General features: G+C 39.8%; 5 protein-coding genes and 1 pseudogene across 9 annotated transcripts; 2 read left to right on the top strand and 4 right to left on the bottom strand.

The window, feature by feature from the left end:
* Positions 1–762: 762 nt before the first annotated feature.
* On the bottom strand, positions 763–3527 carry fam162a (family with sequence similarity 162 member A). Its single transcript, XM_077012670.1, has 5 exons — positions 3325–3527; positions 2338–2424; positions 2100–2211; positions 1310–1418; positions 763–1179 (listed from the first exon to the last, which is right to left on the bottom strand). The coding sequence occupies exons 1-5, from the start codon at positions 3356–3358 to the stop codon at positions 1063–1065; spliced, it is 459 nt and encodes a 152-aa protein (XP_076868785.1). The 5' UTR covers positions 3359–3527; the 3' UTR covers positions 763–1062.
* On the top strand, positions 2351–6173 carry mix23 (mitochondrial matrix import factor 23). Of its 2 annotated transcripts, none has more exons than XM_077012672.1 (6): positions 2351–2484; positions 4344–4536; positions 5107–5232; positions 5363–5509; positions 5728–5787; positions 5901–6173. In XM_077012672.1, exons 2-6 carry the CDS (start codon positions 4486–4488, stop codon positions 5949–5951), a joined length of 435 nt encoding a protein of 144 aa, XP_076868787.1. In that variant the 5' UTR covers positions 2351–2484; positions 4344–4485; the 3' UTR covers positions 5952–6173. The 2 variants fall into 2 exon arrangements, with proteins under 2 accessions (XP_076868787.1, XP_076868788.1); XM_077012673.1 differs by lacking the exon at positions 2351–2484 and adding an exon at positions 4124–4228.
* A 124-nt stretch (positions 6174–6297) lies between these two features.
* Positions 6298–7635, bottom strand: LOC143519345 (cystatin-B-like). Its single transcript, XM_077012674.1, has 3 exons — positions 7458–7635; positions 6882–6983; positions 6298–6749 (listed from the first exon to the last, which is right to left on the bottom strand). Exons 1-3 carry the CDS (start codon positions 7527–7529, stop codon positions 6621–6623), a joined length of 303 nt encoding a protein of 100 aa, XP_076868789.1. The 5' UTR covers positions 7530–7635; the 3' UTR covers positions 6298–6620.
* Positions 7636–7677: 42 nt separating this feature from the next.
* On the bottom strand, positions 7678–8971 carry LOC143519346 (cystatin-B-like). The gene is made up of 3 exons (XM_077012675.1): positions 8832–8971; positions 8221–8322; positions 7678–8088 (listed from the first exon to the last, which is right to left on the bottom strand). The coding sequence occupies exons 1-3, from the start codon at positions 8901–8903 to the stop codon at positions 7960–7962; spliced, it is 303 nt and encodes a 100-aa protein (XP_076868790.1). The 5' UTR covers positions 8904–8971; the 3' UTR covers positions 7678–7959.
* A 440-nt stretch (positions 8972–9411) lies between these two features.
* Positions 9412–10165, bottom strand: LOC143519763 (cystatin-B pseudogene; annotated as a pseudogene). Its single transcript, XR_013132534.1, has 3 exons — positions 10135–10165; positions 9673–9740; positions 9412–9540 (listed from the first exon to the last, which is right to left on the bottom strand). The product of XR_013132534.1 is annotated as a cystatin-B pseudogene (transcript).
* A 642-nt stretch (positions 10166–10807) lies between these two features.
* LOC143519339 (uncharacterized) lies at positions 10808–18937 on the top strand. Of its 3 annotated transcripts, none has more exons than XM_077012666.1 (18): positions 10808–11138; positions 11473–11516; positions 11672–11742; positions 11836–11891; positions 12348–12405; positions 12511–12691; positions 12836–12916; positions 13016–13096; positions 13200–13367; positions 13883–14400; positions 14944–15300; positions 15626–16255; positions 16350–16929; positions 17039–17109; positions 17226–17387; positions 17572–17732; positions 18030–18120; positions 18226–18937. In XM_077012666.1, exons 1-18 carry the CDS (start codon positions 11115–11117, stop codon positions 18294–18296), a joined length of 3405 nt encoding a protein of 1134 aa, XP_076868781.1. In that variant the 5' UTR covers positions 10808–11114; the 3' UTR covers positions 18297–18937. The 3 variants fall into 3 exon arrangements, with proteins under 3 accessions (XP_076868781.1, XP_076868782.1, XP_076868780.1); XM_077012667.1 differs by having other exon boundaries at positions 10809–11138; positions 12496–12691; positions 13883–14283; positions 18226–18936; XM_077012665.1 differs by having other exon boundaries at positions 10809–11138; positions 12496–12691; positions 18226–18936.
* The last annotated feature ends 621 nt before the right edge of the window (positions 18938–19558 follow it).

Raw genomic sequence — 19558 nt, 5'->3', positions numbered from 1 at the left:
GGGTAGAATCCATGAGTTCTGAAGGTGCCATAATTCTCATTGTGAAATTGAGTTTAAAAAAGAAAAACGTAGCCTAAATTAATCCAAATTAAACTTGAAATATACTGTGGATTTTGTTAGCTCAAAAGCTGCAAGATTGTTTACTAAGATTTTTTTTTTTATGTCAGATTCTCCGAGGTGACCAGCTCTCCGTGTTCAATACTGCTGTAGTATTGAGATTGTGTAACTGTCTCTTAAGCCATTTGCATAAATCCTGTTTCATGAAGTCCATGGCCATTTATCAATTCTTTCATTTCCATTTTGGACAGTTTAATTTCAGTACATTTTTTAAATTGCTTAATATATACAGGCTCAACATTGTGACCATGTGAATGTGTGTGAGATTTCAGGGTCACACACTTCAAGATACTTCAGTCAGTCCTGCTTTCATGATTAGTTTAATGCAGACTTTTAGGATTGTCCTTTAACTGTCCTGATTTAGTCATTGTGAGCAGAAGCAGGATGGCAGGACAAACGGACTCCTCCCGCGCATCACCCTTCACGGTCCTGTTGTGCATGTAGGGTGGGAAAGTTGATAAAGAGTGTCTTATGAACACTGATAACAGGGACGGTGTCTTCTAGCCGGGGCACACGGCACCAGGGTCAAGAGCTCATACTCGCCATCAAACCAGCACAGCCCCAAGGACCACATGACTGTAAGATCCTGTAATGCTTTTCTTTTACCTAAACCCCAAAGCCTACAGAGAGGACAGCAACCACTGATAGGGTAATTCTTATTTAATAATAGTTTAAAGTTAAACAGTTTAGTTTAAAGTAATAGTTTTGTTTAATAGTAAAATAATACAGTTAAGTCTCTCAAACTAAAAGAAAGCCCATATATGTTCTCACACCATAAGCAAAACACCTACTGTTAAACATTTCTATGCTATCTGGAACCCACATTGTGAGCAGCTATACTGAATAACATGGTGCACTAATGTTGCAGATTTCGAGGGGGGGGGGGGGGGGGGGGTCTTGGGCTTCCCCAAGCAGCTGGTGTCCTGGTACCCCACCAATGGGGCTTCACTGGGGCTTCTCTGCATGGGCAGCCAGCCTCAGTTGGTCCTGCTGGACATCCTGTCTCCATTGAGCTTTCTTCTCCATGTTCATGCTGGTGAGGTTTACATGATGTCGTGCAGCCTGCAGTGTCCAAATACAAGTACACAATTATTTCTAAACGCTAGAGCAGCGGGTCACAGAACGTCTTCATTCCTGTTCACCCCAGGGCCTCTGCAATGCTTCATGTTTATATGTTGCAGGAATCAAGTACCTCTTTTCCCAGGAAAATCATGGCAACGCAGCCGATGAGGGTTACGCCTATCATGACATAGCAGGCCCTCACACGCATCTTGTTCCTGGCTTTATCAATCGTCTCATAGCTGGGGGTCATTAGCAGACACTTAACATTAACAAATTGGGGCACAGAATGGTGTCTTTACAGACAGCGTTCTGGAAAATAATATAGAACATTGGGAAATCACACCGTAAGTTCTAATATATGAAATGCAAGTCATGATAAGACACAGCACTTAACTACCAATAAACTGGTGTCACTTGAGTAGTTGAGGATTTTAATCTCAAAAGATGGTGGGAAAGATTGAGACGCAGTGAACTCGCATCTTTGGATACGTGTTTTTTTGTTGTTGTTGCTGAAACAGTATGGCCATGCTCCCAATCATCTTTCCACCAAAATGTATATTCTTTAGTGCAAAACCATTGAAGGGCAGAAGAAGAAGGCAGACAAAACCAGCTGGACGTCCTTGTTCCTTTAAATCTAACTAACAGAGCATCCTGTTCTATGATTGCCATATAGGTTTAGATATGGGCCACCCGTTTTGCATCAAACCATTACACGCATTCTTTGATCTGTACCCAGATATATGGAATTACACTAATTAACTGCAGGGATGGGGAACAAAGACTGTTTGAGCTCCAGAACAGAAGCTCCATAGCAGACATCATCTAACATGACATAAATGCAGAGAATGAGCCAATGAGACTGCAGCACTGCATGAGGTCTAAAACTTAAGCCAGTATATAAACAGGAAGTGACCACTTACGACACAAACTCTGGGATTTCCTCCACAGTTTTAAAACGTCCAGACCAGATCAGAAACTTTTTGTCCATATTAGATGGTCGAAAGCCAGGCAGTTTGAACGCATGTTGTTGTGCTATTGGTAAACAAAAATTTAAATGAGGAATACATGAGTCAAACATGGTCTGAGTGATGTTCCACTTTGACAGCACCAAGTCTTAACACCCACTCCATCCCACCCCACCCCAGCCCACTTTCTTACTGTGTGCAGGCAGGGGTGCCTCTTCATGTACTTTATTGCACAGTTGCCTCCTGTTGACAGTGTTCAGTACGGCTCTCCTCCACGGCCCTGCAGGGGAGACCGAACAACTACGTTACATTTAGCAGTAATGTGGCAGTACTTCCTCAGGTAACGTTGTTTGCCTCTGTACCTGTAAATTTTGTCTCGTTAACACGCAGGTAAGCCAATTAAAATATAGATGACAAGGGAGTGTCTCTGAGCATTTCGAAACTGTCATCTGTGTTTTTGATGAGTCATGATTGGCTATGTGTTTTTTAAAACACATAATTCGGTTCTATTTACCTGTAGCAACACTGCTGAAGACACTTTAAAGGACCTTAGACATGGTTGCTAATAATTATCTATAAAGAGCAGCGACGTTTGTAGCTATCTTCAGTAGAGAGAGAGATTTTGATTAAACTGTAGTAAAGTACACAAAAGACACAGGATGTTTACGACAGAGGCTCTTCATTATCAGCTGTGCGAGCAGAATGCATCATTCGTGTATATATATATATATATATATATATATATATATATATGTATATAATATATATATATATATATATACATAAATATATATATATGTATGTGTGTGTGTGTGTGTGTGTGTGTGTATATATATATATATATATATATATATATATATATATATATATATATATATATATACACACACACATACATACATATATAGCCTAGAAGAGAGGCTCAAATGAAATTTCGTAAAGGAACTAACTAATAGTAATAGATATTGCTAGCTAGCTTACCACCTTGCTAGCTACGTGTTCATCTGTAACAACTTGCTATATATTCAGAACGTTAAAATTATGCTTCATAGATTTTCGATAAATGTACCGCTTCTGGCATCTTACTGGCAGGTAACAGAGTTACTGTTACTGTCCAGCTAGTTCAGTCCCCAGCTCTATGTTCCCACAACAATTCACTTCTCCGGATTCAGCTACTCACCTACAAAACTTCTGCGTATTGCGTTGAAGATCATATCTTGCTATTACAGAATAACTATATGAGATAATTAGCTGTATTTGTTAATCGTGAAGACCAGCAAAAATAAAAAAGACGGCTATGGTATTGCTCCTTCTACATATGCGTAGCTAGCTAACCTAGGTTAGATAAGTCAACCCTCTGCTTGTTATATGGTGATGAAATGATTGTTGTGGCACGTTCAAAACGCCTAGGATTCTTGGTGCTCGAGGTGGTTCGTGGTATTCAGTGTTTCCCCGTTACCCTTATACTACTTATACTACTACTTATTATACTATATATATATATATATATATATATATATATATATATATATATATATATATATATATATATATATATATTTCCAACAATAATAATAACAGTAACGATGATGGTAATAATAATGCCTTTTATTTGTATAAAACGTTGTGAAACATTCACATGTTGTGAAACATTCATCTTCAAAATCGCTTAATCAAATTCAGGATCGCTGAAGAAACAATTGTACCACATTCTTAAATAAACAAAGCAATTCTAAATAAAGTAAAATAGACAAAACATAATCCTTAAAGAGCAGTATCGTGTAATGTCTATTCTTGTTAAACGTTTTAATATATAAATAGTTGACATGTAAATGCTTGTCGATTTATTGCACCCTTAATTTCAGCTTTATTAATACGTATATATACTACAATATTTGAACACAGTTTCATGTAACTATTACACTAAGTATCTAGGACAGTTTTCACGTCACAAGAAATTATGTTCGCTTTGAACGGACCCCAGATAAAGGACCCCGTGTGACTGAAAATAATCTGTAAAAACAAACAGTTTAGGTCATCGAGGACATAAAAATACAAAAACATCGACGCGGAAAAAATAACGAGTAGATATAACATATGTACAAACTTTTCATATTGATGTACCTTTTATTTTGTTACGTAAAATTAATGTGGTGTTGTCTTAATGTATAAATTGTTCCTTCTTTTGTTTTGATTTAGGAATGATGCGGGCCTCCTAATTTAATGAAAATCCCAAATTACATCGTTTAAATGAGACCGTGTTGATCGACCATTATTAAGATTCGGGCACTACGTGGGCACTACCTGATGAGCGCAGTCTGCGAGGACCTCTTAATCCATCATGGCGGCCCCCAGTGGTATTCTTAATTGTGAGGACTTTTCAATGTTTCAGGTAAAAACTATTGATTCGCCTAAAATGGCTGTTGTGCTTTCTCACATTAGTCATGCGATCCTAGTACTGTTATAAAACCAAATGTTATCTACCTCGTTGATGGGTCACAATTTATCCGCTTCATACAGTCGCTGCTGTCTAACTGAAAAATACACACGAGTTCACTCTTCGTGTTTCCCTGCCCAAGGCACTTGAGTGTCCATGTATCGCTCTTGGACCTTGAATTTGCGGTCTTCCCTGTGACCATAACTCTCCTTTGAAAATTCAAATGACCACCACATTCTTGCGTGTGGATTTATTTGGTTTGGGGGGTTAGTTTATTTTTTATTCTAATGGGTTCTTGTAGCGTCTCAAAGCCATAAACGGAAGAGCAAGTGTAAATCTAAACGGAGAACTTTTAAATAAAACGTTTATTGAAGGCTTTTGATCACCCCTAAGACGCTACTGAGGATCTTCAGAGTGTTTTAGGGTCCAAATAATTTAGGGACAGATCAATAATATCTTTATTGTTGAATATGGTGTGATACTAAAATGCATAAAATTGTTTATTTATATCTCCACGTCTTGTAGGAGGTGTTAAAGGTCATGCGTACAATTGATGATCGGATTGTCCATGCTCTCAACACCACTGTACCCACTGCATCTTTCTCAGGCAAAGTGGACGCCTCTAAGACCTGCAAGGACCTCTATGAGTCTGTCGGTATTGCCTTATCCAATGCTGTTAAGCTGTAATTCATTTGCCAAATAACTATATGCTCACTCTTCGATTGTTTTGCTTTCATGAGAGGCACTTGAATTCCCTTTTTTAATTTTAACTCTCTTGCAGCTGATGGAGGCTCATCTTAGTAGAGATAAAGCAATAAAAACATGTATTAGAGAAACTTCGGCTGTCATTGGGCAGTTACGTGAAGAGAGAGCAAAGGACAATGACAACCTGTCACTCATTAAGCAACTCAGGAAAGAGCAAACCAAGGTACTTCTGTTTTCTGCCACATGAGGGCAGCAAATACATTCGGGAAGAACGGTTAACATGGCATGAAGGATTCTTACATATTGTATCAGATATGCACAACTGTTGTCAATGTGGCAAAGTATTGTAATAACCTTGTAACAATCAACTGTTCGTTTTTTTACGAATTTTATACAAAATTGGCATCTAACCTTGTAAACAATGTTTCTCTTTACTTTTAGTTAAAACTCATGCAGTCCGAACTGAATGTTGAAGAAGTTGTCAAAGACCGCAGTTTGAAGGTCAGAAAGTCAGGACATTTTTTGTGTGTGTAAATTCATTCGTGAACTTTTAGTACTGCCATATCCTCACCTCTGAATCGTGCATTTGAAAAGCTACTGTTGATTCTCCATAGGTTTTCAATGAAAGGTGTCGAATCTTCTACACCCCACCAAAGATCAAGTGACTGTTTCTCATTTTGAAACATGCCAAGTGTTTACACTATTGGCTGTGGTCCACCGCTGGAGCCCAAACGGGATTCTGCCATTTGTGCTTCAGACCCAGCGCCCTCCCCTTATCCCACTGTAATGTGTTTCTATAGCAACACAAGACTATTACTGTTCACCTGTGTTTTCATACAGCTGTTGTACAAAAATAATTTTATAAAGATTCATCTCCCAGTGGCCAATATGTGTCTGAGGTGGTATGACTGAGTCCACAGTGCAACTTCAGTCACTGACAATTCAAGGTGGTGTGTGCACGCATGTATTTTTATGTGCGTGGGAGAGGGACAACTTTGAATGAGGACTCCGTTTTCATGAATCTCATTTTATTATTGATGTGGTGCCCATAAAAAGCACTAAGAAGTAGTATTTTTCTACATATTACATGCCATATATTTTAGTATATGTTTACGCAGCTGCTAAACCATCACCCTCTCCTCATGTCACTTTGATAAACAATTACAAAACCAGAGCCAAAAGGTCACTCATGATGTCACGTATGTATTCCATTGAATGGAGTCTTACCCCTCATACACAGACTAAACTGTAAACATTTGTAAAGTATCCAGAACACCTATGGAAGCAAAGCGCATGTTATTTTTAAAGATGTTTTAAGATCCAAGCGAATATGTTCAGAAATATTCAATAGGGTCCTGGTGGACTTTGGACATCTGCAGACCATGAAGGGACAGTGTACTCCCTTCACAAGGCAGCTTCTGATAAACACGCAGGTGAACATAGTCTTCACCACCTACATGCACCTGAAACAGGCAAAAACATTTGTGGAAATACAGATTAGCAATTGTCAGTGGTTATAGGGATTTTTATTAAATGTACAAATGTATTTAATAGATTAACTAGAAGGTTGTGTTTAATAGTGTCATGTGCCCTACCTTAATGAAGTAATTGGTCCCCGCTACCACCTGGGACTTATAAGATTTTGCACTGAAAATTTCAAAGGTCTTGCCTGCTTTCTCTTCAGCACTAGACTTTATCTGCAATTTCCAAAACAAACATTCTTAAATAAACATCGAATTCAGTAGTTAAGATACCATATTAATATGTGCTGGTCTTCATGTTTAACTGTGAAGAAAATATTATTGTCCATGTATAAGATCATCAACTGGTCGTCATTACATACTGGTTCGTTTATTTATTTTTTACACAATGCATCGGTAAACGTGCACTTAGGACCAGTTTTACGGACGTGGATCAGGATTTGGACATGCATATTTCCTTACGTTACACATATTAGCAACGGTGATTTCTGAACTTACCTTGGCTTACTATGCGATTCACTTAAACTTAATAAGGACGCGAAAAGAACATAAGTTAACACTATAGAAAAAATAGGAAAATAAATGTCAAAGCTATAGTGTTTGTAATATTAATCGGGGAAAGGGGAATATTGCAGCGTGAACGACAGGGCTCATCGCTCGAATCTTTAAATAAATAAATAAACTACTGACCTCGTCACAGATTTTCTGAACTTCATCATTTGCATCTTTCGCCTCGGTAGTCCCGCCACACAGTAAAGGCATTTTATAAGTTTGCTAAATCTCCAGAAGTTTTCAACCGTTACAGGAGTTCTTGTTTTTTACTTCCTCTCATGTGATTTAATTAAGAACGGATCGAGTCGCTGCAAAGTCACGTGATAGTTGCCGTAAAAATAAAAGTCCCAGTTCCATGAAAAGTCCATGAATTTTTATTTCTGTCATAGCAATTGTGGTACCCATAAAAAGCACTAAGTAGTAGTATTTTTCTACATATTACATGCCATATATTTTAGTATATGTTTACGCAGCTGCTAAACCATCACCCTCTCCTCATGTCACTTTGATAAACAATTACAAAACCAGAACCAAAAGGTTACTCATGATAAACTGTAAACATTTGTAAAGTATCCAGAACACCTATGGAAGCAAAGCGCACGTTATTTTTAAAGATGTTTTACGATCCAAGTGAATATGTTCAGAAATATTCAATAGGGTCCTGGTGGACTTTGGACATCTGCAGACCATGAAGAGACAGTGTACTCCCTTCACAAGGCAGCTTCTTATAAACACGCAGGTGAACGTAGTCTTCACCACCTACATGCACCTGAAACAGGGAAAGACATTTGTGGAAATACAGATTAGCAATTGCCAGTGGTTATAGGAATTTTTATTAAATGTACAAATTGATTTAATAGATTAACTAGAAGGTTGTGTTTAATAGTGTCATGTGCCCTACCTTAATGAAGTAATTGGTCCCCGCTACCACCTGGGACTTATAAGATTTTGCACTGAAAATTTCAAAGGTCTTGCCTGCTTTCTCCTCAGCACTAGACTTTATCTGCAATTTCCAAAACAAACATTCTTAAATAAACGTCGAATTCACTAGTTAAGATACCATATTAGGATGCGTTGGTCATGTTTAATTCTGAAGAAAATATCATTGTCCATGTATAAGATCATCAACTGGTCGTCATTACATACTGGTTCGTTTATGTATTTTTTACACATTGCATCGGTAAACGTGCACTTAGGACCAGTTTTACGGACGTGGATCAGGCACATGATTAAACTGCAGTCAGCGAGGGTTGGCCATGCCTGTTCGTCTTGCCATAAGCTCACTTTGGGTTTGAAAATGTATATTTCCTTACGTTACACGTATAAGCAGCGGTGTTTTCTGAACTTATATTGGCTTACTATGCGATTCACTTAAACTTATATAAGGACGCGAAAAGAACAGAAGTCAAAGCTACAGTGTTTGTAATGTTGAATGGGGAGGGGAATATTGTAGTGTAAACGACAGGGTTCATAGCTCTAGACAGTATTTAAATAAATAAAAGAACTACTGACATCGTCACAGATTTTCTGAACTTCCTCATTTGCATCTTTCGCCTCGGTAGTCCCGCCACGCAGTGAAGGCATTTTATAAAGGTTTTCTAAATCTCCAGAGGTTTTCAACCGTTACAAGAATTCTTTGTTTTTCACTTCCTATCATGTGATTTAAGAACCGACAGAGTCGCTGCAAAGTCACGTGACATTTCCCGCAAAAATAAAAGTCCGCACTTAAACGTCGTACATTTACAAAACAGCGGCCCAGTCACCTATCCATGAATTATTATTTATATGATAGCAATTGTGGTACCCATAAAAAGCACTAAGAAGTAGTATTTTTCTACATATTACATGCCATATATTTTAGTATATGTTTATGCAGCTGCTAAACCATCACCCACTCCTCATGTCACTTTGATAAACAATTACAAATCCAGAACCAAAAGGTCACTCATGATGTCACGTATGTATTCCATTGAATGGAGTCTTACCCCACATACACAGATTAAACTGTAAACATTTGTAAAGTATCCAGAACACCTATGGAAGCAAAGCACACGTTATTTTTAAAGATGTTTTACGATCCAAGTGAATATGTTCAGAAATATTCAATAAGGTCCTGGTGGACTTTGGACATCTGCAGACCATGAAGGGACAGTGTACTCCCTTCACAAGGCAGCTTCTGATAAACACGCAGGTGAACGTAGTCTTCACCACCTACATGCACCTGAAACAGGGAAAGACATTTGTGGAAATACATATTAGCAATTGCCAGTGGTTATAGGAATTTTTATTAAATGTACAAATTGATTTAATAGATTAACTAGAAGGTTGTGTTTAATAGTGTCATGTGCCCTACCTTAATGAAGTAATTTGTCCCTGCTAGCAACTGTTACCAACAAGATTTTGCACTGAAAACTTCAAAGTCTTTGTAAAAAAAAGTATTTAAAGGTGTTTGGTAGTCCCGCCACACAGTAAAGGCATTTTATAAAAGTTTTGTAAGGCTACAAAAGTTTTCAACCATAAAAGGAGTTCAATGTTTTTCACTTCTTATCATGTGATATTTCCATCAAAAATAAAAGTCCGCACTGAAACATTGTAAATGTACAAAACAAAACGAAAAACTCATAAAGGTTTAAAAACCCTCCGAAGTGAGAATTAAACTGCACTATGAATTTTAAGCTGGACGAAAAATGCAAATGTGCTTTGTAGCCATTGATTCTACTGATGTCAGATATACAGTAATAGATTTCAGAAGTATTCTGTAGTGTCATGATGGAGTTTGGACATCTGCAGTTCATGCAGTGTAGTTAACTCCAACCAAGCGTGAGCACACAGGAGGACAAAGTCATCACTACCTATTCGGAAACAGGTTAAATCAAGCCAAAAAATTAATAAATAACAATTTGCAAGTGTCAGTGACTATATATATATATATATATATATATATATATATATATATATATATATATATATATATATAATATTACAACTACATCAGCAACATTAATAATAGTAAGTAAATTAGTAAGATTGAATAAAGCTCTCCGGTATCTTATGAGGAGGGTCTGTAATTTGTACTGTGTGCTGTGGGACTCTGTTCTTAAACTTGGCTCTCATTTTCACCATAGTTGAGGTTCAAGTTTGTTTGTTTGTTTTTCATGTACTCTCTTAACATCAGACATGAGAGGTGCTGACTTACTATAGCTCCAAATGTTATAGTACATTTACAGCATTTAGTAGATGTCCATGTCTAGAGCAACTTACAGCAGTACTCGACACTTAGTGTTTTATTTAACACTAGGAAAGACCAACACATGCTACAATGAAACAACTTATGATTTGTGGGTGAAATATGTCAATATGAAACATTACTGAGAGTAACTTTCATGTATTTTTTGCCGCGAATTACACTGCAAACGCGTTTTTGTTCAAGTCCAGTAGATGGCGATATTCGTTTTTCTTACTCATCGAAACTGAATGAGCGATGAAGAAGATAATGAGCGCGAGAATTTGTGTTTACATCGAGTCGGCTACATAGCTAGCTTCCTAACTAGGTGTTTGGTTATGGCTTGTTATTCGTTTTTTTTGTTTTACCTTAAGTGATGTATGCACAGCTTAAATTATTTAATATTTCGTCAACATGAAACGAACCGTTTTAAAATAAATGCAATCTTAACCTTTTTTTGTTAAAATTTTACCCGAAAGTGGCGGGCCACTAGCCAGGTTTGCTAGCTGTGTAAACAGCGCGTCGCGAGCGCGGTCACTAACGTCTGATTTACTGACGCCCGTCACACAAACATGGACCGCAAGATGCCCAACCTGGTCAGTAATGAGCGTCTAAATTCACCGTAGCACCATTACTAGCGGTAAAACCGTTTGATATGAACAAAACAATAGCGAGTTGATTAGCCACCTAGCGTTAGCTATGTTATGACATCTGCTAGCGTAGCGTGTTTTTAGCTAGCTAGCTAAATATGACTCTCAGCGCACTGAGTTTGTTTGGTTAACGTTGTGGTGTATACAGCAACACCGTCTGTGTACGTATGTTTGTCGCTGTTTCGTGAGTTTCTAAGCGTTTCACTCTTCGAAATAAGAATTGTAATATGATTAGCCCAAGCATCACGTATGTTAAGATTATTTCCACGTATGTTCTTAGGCAAGAGCGAAAAAGAAACTTCGCTACTTCCGAGCAGAAGAAAAGTAAGTAGTTACATAACCGAGTTTGTTATCCAATGATCCGGAGTTTGTACACTGACATGTTTTCATGTGATGGTGCATATATAAATATTACCGTTTTCTAATATTGCTATCTTCAAGTTGAAAAAAACCCCAAACCTGTCCATTTGTTTCTTTAGATCTCCATGTTCACTCAACATTAAAGACGTATTGACGCTAAATGATATTGACAGGTTTTTTGATGATCTGGGTAAGAGAAATTCGTTTTTGATTTACCACTGAAATCTCTCTCTTGACTTAATTGTATGTTAATTATATGTGTTCATTAATTCATTATATTAAGACGAATGTGAAAGCTCCTCTCCAGAACTGCAGCCCCCCTCACCGTTCATTATAGAGGTGAGTCTCCTGGTGCAGGCCTCAGCATTTGGTCGTTTATTGTAACATTCATTTAATGCGTGCAGAGTTGATCAGTTAAAAGCAACACATCAGGCCAGGTAGTAAGACAATGTTCCTCCCTGTATTCATTACATTTAGATCAATAAGATTCCATGTGAGTGATAAGTGTGTGTGTGTGTGTGTGTGTGTGTGTTACAAAGTTCAGCTCATTTTCACCATATTTCTCTATCTTAAGCCTCTTGCAAGTTCAAATAAACTGGAATGTTCTCTGTAAAGTTTACAGAAATTATTCTTGTGCTATGTAAACATTGGGTAAAATATTAATTGTGGGAATGTTGGTAATTACAATAAAATGTAGGAAACACAATAACAGGAAAGCAAAAAGGGTTCTTAGTTGTGTTTTTATCATATTTCAGTTGCTCAAAAAACTGCTAAGCTCTTGATTTTTATCCTCAGGGACAAAAGGTTTTGGCATCAGAAAATGACATTCAGGATGACCACTTAAATGATGAAGGTAATAAGTTATAATTTGAATGAATATGTGAAGTTGTGGTCACTGTGTCACATTGTATTGCTTTTATTGGCCATACGTGTTGTGATTCAGGGAATCCTTTTAAAGGAATTGCTCCAATTAAGACATCCAGCCCTATCGACAAGGCAGCAGCTGGAAGTGGAGCAGGGGATGCAGGGCAGCCTGACCCTCTGTTGTTCAGTGGTGAGAATGAGGAGCCCTTGGAAGGTGACTTACAGCTGCCTGCACCCACTCAGAGACCCAGCTCTCCCAAAAAGATCCTTCAAGGGTAAGAAGTATTGCAAAGCACCATTAAAGTTACTGGTGTAGAGGTGTGTGTGTGTGTGTGTGTGTGTGTGTGTGTGTGTGTGTGTGTGTGTGTGTGTGTGTGTGTGTGTATCATTATACATAATTTCCTTTTTTTTTTTTGTAGGGACAGTGTTTTCCTGGAGTCTCCACCAGCACGTTTAGAATTCACAAAGCCTTCTAATCTGGATGATGTTTCTGTACCAAGGTTTGCCCATTGACTTATGTTGTAGGTTTATTCAATTTTCAATATATAAGGCGCACCTGGCATTGTAAAATTTTACATATTACTTATTTTCCTGTATAGATGTACAACTCTGAAAACCTTAACTCAGCCAGACCTAGAGAGCCAGACCCCAGCACCAGAAACACAGGAAGAGTTGCAAATGTAAGAACTTTCTTTTGCATAAATTGTTACAGTGGTGATGAGTGTATCCATTCGTAACAGATTTGTAGTGTCAGTCTTTTTCATAATGTGCGTGTGTGTTTAGAGACAGAAGCCCAAGCCCTCCACTGGCAGCTGTACTTCAGGGGAGTCCTGCCCCCCTCCCACAGGAGCAGCGTAAGGACCAGGCCCAGGAACTGGAGGTGGATGCAGCAATCAAAAATTCGTCTTTCCAGCAAAAACTCAGAAATGCATTACAGCCTAAAACTACGTGGTGAGTTTTGGAGTGATCGTTTGTCTTTTTCAGCCATTCATATATCTAGATATGAGAGTGCAGTGTGCAGCAACCCACAGCAGCTGCCAAAACCACCTAGTACCCACACGCCCTCTAGTACCCAAACGCCCTCTAGTACCCACACCCCCTCTAGTACCCACACTCCTTTTCACTTTCCTGTGATTTAATTTACTGTGGTTAAGTGAATAGGTCTGTTCAGTGAATATTGTTATTAAACAGTCTTAGCAATCCCAGTGCCTTCACCGGTCCACTCTACTCCAGTGTCGTGTGAACTAAAAATGTGATTAGTTGATGAGACTTACAGCAGTGTTGTGTTTGGTGACCTCTGGTAATTTCAGTGATTATAGATTCGATTTATTCAAGTGTATGTTTGATGTGATGAGTAAAACATGTTTAAAAAGTAAAAACATGTTTAAAAGTAAAACATGAGTAAAACAAGTGTTTTGTGTCATCTATGTTTGCAGTCTTTGCTGAAATTGAAACCTATTAATTAGTTTCAGAAAACAACAATCTCAGAAACAACCAGTTCGAGCTGCTTCACCAGTTCAACTGGATGATGATTTCATGATCCTGGAAGACAACGCTCCTGTTCTGTTCACCATTCCAAGAAAACTGGAAAGTAGCCAGAGAGGGAAAACGGCACCAGAGACCCCCAAGGCCAAACCTACGGCCGTGTCGGGAGCCCCCAAGGCCAAACCTACGGACGTGTCGGGAGCCCCTAAGGCCAAACCTACGGACGTGTCGGGAGCCCCCAAGGCCAAACTTACGAAGGTGGCAGAGGCCGAGCAGGCTGCCCTAAAGCCAACAGAAGATGAGAGCTATAAAAATGAACCTCTTAATAAACTAAAAACAACAGTGAAGAAAGGTGTACAAACCTGCATTGAAGAGACTGACGGTGAGAATGAGGCAGCTTTGGGAGAGAACGTAGTGTCTTTAGGAGCCAGCGAAGAAGTGGCACTCTGTGAACAGATCAGTGCAAATATACAGACCAACCAAGAAGCCGATTTGCCTTGTAGGTGAAAGAAATGCATAATACTTTTGAAACTCGGAATAAATATTGAATATGCTACAATTTTGCTGTAGAAATGAGTGGATATATAATTTGATGTGGGGAGGTCAGGTGAGCTCAAGCCTGCCTGGTTAGTCAGTGGAGATGTTATTTCTTTAGTTTCTTGAGGTGAATTGCATTTGATTACTTACCTACCCTCAAAAGCTAGGGTTAGGGTTCGTGCCAGACGGGTTGGTGTCTACAGCTACACCCTGGTAGATTTCAGATTTGCTCAGAGGGGAAGGTTGTTGCCTCGTCCTGCAGTCCAGCTGTGCTGTTCATTTGAGTGTCAGCAGGGCTGAAGTACATAACCCCATTCCAGCCTTATTTCATTTTTAAAGAAACGTTAGTTTCCTGCCGTTTGTGAATATTGTCCAGCTGTCTGCATCTTCACGGATGTCAGAGAAGTTCAGATTGTTTGTTGAACTTGGAAGGTTGTTAACCAATGCTTCATCAAAAATGTATTTCATTTCTTTTTGATTGAAGGACCATTTTTTTCTTTTATAGATGCAGATAAACAGAAAGCAAGAATCAAAACCAAACCTAATTGGAGTGAAAACAAAAATGCAGAGCATGACGTCCCGGCCAAAAGTCCACGTCAAAGATCTTCATCCAAAAGGAGGAGATCTGCCATATTATCTCCTCCCACCAATTCTAGGAGAGCACGCAAGTGCAGCGGGAAGACCAAACCCACCCCAGCCAGACCCACCATAAAAATAAGTGGCACAGCAAAACCAAGAAATCAGGGTAGAAAACAGACAGCTGCACAGAAGAGTTTGTCTGAAGAGCAGGAGGAGGAACCGGCCCACCATGATGAGTTGGCCTCCAGCACCACACAGCCCCAGCAGCACTGCACTACTGCAGGTTCGCTCTATAGTTTGGCGTGCATTTTTAGGTTTACTGGGAACACCACAAACTACAGTGATGTCTTGAAATGCTTTAGTATCATTCATGTGAACAAGATATTTTAAAATTTAGACTTTAAAACAAGTCTTCTGAAGTTAGTTGTTGTAATACTGTAATCAGTTTTTTAGTGCATCTAGTTTTAGGGTGCTGTAGACAAAGTTTAAAGGGTTGAAAGGTCAGTGTTTGTTTAAAAAGTAAAGGCTAATCCTAAAAATGGACTGGAATATGTATTTACTGCAATTTCATTTCTTACTGAAGTCGTCTACTCCCTTTCTTCATGTAGCCGGTAAGAAAGCAACCAAGCAGCCTGTCACAAAGCGAGCTGCTTCAGAGAGGTCACCAAAGGTCAGGAAGGTGAACGCAAAAGTGGACTCCAGGAGAAAGGAGTGCACTGTTCCCGACGGTGACCTTTCTGCGGAGGGTCCTGTGACGGGCAGGAGGAAAAGGAAACCTCCTGGGGAGTGGTGGGTCAGCGTCCAAAGCGAAAGCCTCACGCAGGAGCAGGAGGAGGTCCTTCATCGGTCTGTACCCCAGGAGAAGAAAGACGAGAAGTCCCACAAGAGAAGAAAGAGACAAGAGGCTCCCTCGAGCCCGGCTGACCGTGCCAGGGAGACATTTCCTAGGCCTGTTCAGGAGAGCCCGAGAGAGCCTGACAGCAGTGTGCCTGCTAGGAAAGTGGCCAAGGGCAAAGGAAAGGGCAAGAAGCCCCCCGCTGATGAACTGAAGTGCAGCTCTGTGGCTGAACTGAAAAACCCTGAGATGGCACGTGGCAAACGGAAACCCAAGTCTTTCACCTCAAGCCAACAGACGCTGTCCATCGCACCAGCCCCTGTGATTGGAGAAGAGGTGCAGGATTGTGCTCCTCTTGAGCAGCACAGCTGTTCTCCTCTTCCACAGCGCAGCCTTACTCCAGGTACAGTTACAAAGTTAGAAATTCACCCTCTTTGCTTGGTATACTTTGTGTGTATGTGTGTGATATACATGTATGATGTTTTGTTTTTTCTTAGGAAACATAAAGATGTTTGATAAGATTTACACACGGGAAAATCGGTGTGGATCTACTCAGAAACGTCGTCCGTCTCCACTCCGAGGACCAGTGACTGTTTCCGAGAGAAGGCAGCGGAAAGCCCCCGGCGCTTGGTGGGAGGCGCCGCCTCCTCAGAGATCTCCAGACAGCTCCCCACCACCTCTGAAGCCCATACCACAGAAGGACCCGCACCATGGCGTCAGTGCGTCGAGTTCACGGAAGGCACGGACGGCGGTTCATTCTCTGAAAAGGAATAAAAGAAACCTGAGCAACACGCCGAAGTCTGTGCGAAGGTCCTTGGCCACGTTTAATTCCATCTTAGCCTCTGGAAAGGCAGAGTCCTCCAGAGCAAGGGGTCTCGAGCGAAAGGGCTGCAGGAACCTGCTCCATTCGCTGGAGGAGCAGTCGGAGCGCTCCAGCGACAACGCCCACAGTGACAACGCCCACAGTGATGGACAACACGCAAGCAGTAACGCTACCTTTGATGTCTGTGTGAGTGGTGTCACCATGGAGCCCGTTACCAACGCTAGGTTATCAGCTAGGTCCAGGGTGTCTGATCAGTAAGTTGTCATATCTGTGAACAAGTAAAATAAATTCTTTCTCCGGGTGTGTTAAATCCATCTGCTGGATCCTGACTCTAGAATTGTGTGGATTTTCTGTCTCATTTAGTGACATTGGTTTTAAAAGTGGCCCTTCATCAATGATTGAACTCGGGCAATATGAAGAGGATGAGGATGCTGGTAAGTGGCACATAATTAGCATCACAAATTTAATTAATCGTTTAACTAATTAAGAAATATCCTGAAGCTGTCCAATGGGGCATTATTACAGAGACTGTCTTGCGCTCTGATTTCAGACTTGCCGTCATCTCGGGTCATACCCCAGAAGTGGCATGTTCCTCGGGTGCTGGCAGACTGTGATCTGTGTGCCCCCCCCCTACGGCCCATCGTCCTGGAGCCTGAAGACTGGGACAACATTTGTGCCTGGCTCTCACACCTCTGGCCTGCACCTTCGAACAGTAAACACTTGTTGTAAAGCAAGAGACATGTTGTGCTGTGATGTCCAGAACGTGTTATGCCCACAGGCTTGATCCTGACATTCTGGCTTTTGCACAAGCTTATAATCTTTTAATTAACTTGGCTTTAATTATCAATTTAATTACGTGCTGTACACTAATATTAATTCAGTGTTTCCCTGCTTAGATGGCCTGCAAATTAGCCCAGCTGACTTCCACTGGCACTCCTATGGGGGCAGAGGAATGGGTCATACGGTTGACCTTCAGAACAACACCTTCTCCAATGGCAAGATTTTGCTGGGGTCGTTTATGAAGAAACCTGCACAGGTGGACCTTAACGCAGTGACTGTGAGTAGTTGGCTCATGCTACTTTATTTCAGCACACCCCCTACACATTGTGATGAGATGTGAACTCCTAACACAGGGGTGGCCAACCCGTCAGAGACCAAGAGCCACTTTTTTTTTTTTTACTGTATTATGGCAAAGAGCCACATCATACATGGGCATGTAAATTGTTGACCGGGGGGGGTGTAATGGACAAAAAATAAGTATTATATCGCGATCAATCGATCGCCAGTAGTAGTAGGCAACTTTCATGTGTATATTAGGTGTACTCTTATTTGTGAATGTTTGTTTTTATTCAAGGTATTTAACGTTGTCTCAAGTTGTGTGCGGGTAGAAATCGATGGCATCAAAGCAGTATACAATTCAGGGCAAACATTTGTGACACCTTGTGGTAAGAATCCTTAATGTTCTTCATTATAAATTATCCTAATGTACTGGCAACAATAACAAATTTCTTAGAAAAAAATCTAATTTCAAAAATTTCTCTGTGTGGTAGGGAAATCCTACAGCATTCATAACATCTGTCGGGAGCCTGCTGTGTTGTGGTACAACAGAATGCTCCACTGACCAACCAAGATCCAGGAGATCCAGGCTCTCATCATGCCTGCTGGTCCACGTGTTTGTAGATAATGATGTTTTGACATCAACCTGTAAATATACTTTTTGCTTTTAGTCATGTGGACTTCAAAGTCTTGCTAATGCCTTTGTAAGTCTTTGATTGTACTTTTTATGTAAATAGAAATGGAATTGAAGGCAGATTGATTCTCATGGTTGTCAAAAAGAAAAAAAAAAGTTAATGTGGATAGTCCGTTTTTTAATATGCAATATTAAAAATATTTAAAAAAAAATTTTATGATATGTTGGAATAAATCCCATGTACCTCCAGAATTTCAAATAAATTGTAAGTTGTCAGCAGGGGGCATCATATCAAAAAAAATTAGTCGTCTTGTACGTTGTGGTTGGTGTTTAAAAGCATCTTTAATGATAGTTTGCTCAGTTGTTGTAATCATCTTTAACACTCCCCTTTAATGTGTCAAACCATAGACTGGAACAATGGAGTTAGTTTAAAGTAATAAACTAAATATTTTTGAAAAAATAAAATAAAACATCTGCTAAATGCGATGCCCTCTGTTGACACAATTTGTACAGACCAGGATAACACTTGGTCTAATTATACAGGATGTTTTGAACACAAAGTGCGCACATAACATGAATAAATTAACAATGTGCCTTGATAAACAGATCTCCCTGCTGAATGACAGATGTCTTCCAGAATTAGGAACTGAAATCGCTGATGGTGTACTCTCACATTAAAGAACACAGGAGGAGGAGGTTTCTGTGAAACCGATAATTTCTCGAGCTTTTACATCATCAGAGGTCAAATTAACTGATTGACCTTTTGGAAACAGTTTATTACCATGACTCATTAATATTTATATCTTAGAAACTTGAAATTTGCATATATTGCAGACGGCCAACATTTTCACATAGCGAACGTGATGCAGCCAGATTATTGTCCATCAGCCCTCTAGTCAGTCCCACCAGGATTTCGCGGGCCTTTTTTGTGATTGTTGCGGGCTAAAATGTTTGATGTTGCGGGTGTTTTTCAAAAAAATTGCGATGGAAGTTGCGGTGTGTTTTTGCTTTTTTGTGAGTACATTACAATAGGGAGTAAATGTTGTATGGTTTCCTCTATTTAGTAGTCCATTTTAATTATCTATTTACCTATTTATTCAGGGTTGCCAACTTTTCAAGATCGCTTGGAGTGAGATTTGAACCTGGAGGGGGTGGCGAACATTAATTGTTGACACGGGGGGGGGGGGGGTTAG

This window comes from Brachyhypopomus gauderio, chromosome 7 (assembly GCF_052324685.1).
Source record: "Brachyhypopomus gauderio isolate BG-103 chromosome 7, BGAUD_0.2, whole genome shotgun sequence".
In the NCBI taxonomy this organism is placed as follows: domain Eukaryota; kingdom Metazoa; phylum Chordata; class Actinopteri; order Gymnotiformes; family Hypopomidae; genus Brachyhypopomus; species Brachyhypopomus gauderio.
The sequence above is the reverse complement of the archived record's forward strand: the minus strand, read 5'-3'. Positions and strand labels throughout refer to the sequence as shown.

What these genes read in the sequence shown, in the direction of transcription:
- fam162a (XM_077012670.1), bottom strand. Translation starts at nt 3,358, where the DNA reads ATGATCTTCAACGCAATACGCAGAAGTTTTGTAG. An exon ending in GGCACCCCTGCCTGCACACA is followed by an intron (nt 2,212 to 2,337) that starts GTAAGAAAGTGG and finishes GTTTACCAATAG; the next exon opens with CACAACAACATGCGTTCAAA. An exon ending in TGATTTTCCTGGGAAAAGAG is followed by an intron (nt 1,180 to 1,309) that starts GTACTTGATTCC and finishes TGGACACTGCAG; the next exon opens with GCTGCACGACATCATGTAAA.
- mix23 (XM_077012672.1), top strand. Translation starts at nt 4,486, where the DNA reads ATGGCGGCCCCCAGTGGTATTCTTAATTGTGAGGACTTTTCAATGTTT. An exon ending in TCAGGAAAGAGCAAACCAAG is followed by an intron (nt 5,510 to 5,727) that starts GTACTTCTGTTT and finishes CTTTACTTTTAG; the next exon opens with TTAAAACTCATGCAGTCCGA. An exon ending in TCAAAGACCGCAGTTTGAAG is followed by an intron (nt 5,788 to 5,900) that starts GTCAGAAAGTCA and finishes GATTCTCCATAG; the next exon opens with GTTTTCAATGAAAGGTGTCG.
- LOC143519345 (XM_077012674.1), bottom strand. Translation starts at nt 7,529, where the DNA reads ATGCCTTTACTGTGTGGCGGGACTACCGAGGCGAAAGATGCAAATGAT. An exon ending in TTCAGAAAATCTGTGACGAG is followed by an intron (nt 6,984 to 7,457) that starts GTCAGTAGTTTA and finishes TGGAAATTGCAG; the next exon opens with ATAAAGTCTAGTGCTGAAGA. An exon ending in GGACCAATTACTTCATTAAG is followed by an intron (nt 6,750 to 6,881) that starts GTAGGGCACATG and finishes TGCCTGTTTCAG; the next exon opens with GTGCATGTAGGTGGTGAAGA.
- LOC143519346 (XM_077012675.1), bottom strand. Translation starts at nt 8,903, where the DNA reads ATGCCTTCACTGCGTGGCGGGACTACCGAGGCGAAAGATGCAAATGAG. An exon ending in TTCAGAAAATCTGTGACGAT is followed by an intron (nt 8,323 to 8,831) that starts GTCAGTAGTTCT and finishes TGGAAATTGCAG; the next exon opens with ATAAAGTCTAGTGCTGAGGA. An exon ending in GGACCAATTACTTCATTAAG is followed by an intron (nt 8,089 to 8,220) that starts GTAGGGCACATG and finishes TCCCTGTTTCAG; the next exon opens with GTGCATGTAGGTGGTGAAGA.
- LOC143519339 (XM_077012665.1), top strand. Translation starts at nt 11,115, where the DNA reads ATGGACCGCAAGATGCCCAACCTG. An exon ending in CAGGTTTTTTGATGATCTGG is followed by an intron (nt 11,743 to 11,835) that starts GTAAGAGAAATT and finishes CATTATATTAAG; the next exon opens with ACGAATGTGAAAGCTCCTCT. An exon ending in TGGACCTTAACGCAGTGACT is followed by an intron (nt 17,733 to 18,029) that starts GTGAGTAGTTGG and finishes TTTTTATTCAAG; the next exon opens with GTATTTAACGTTGTCTCAAG.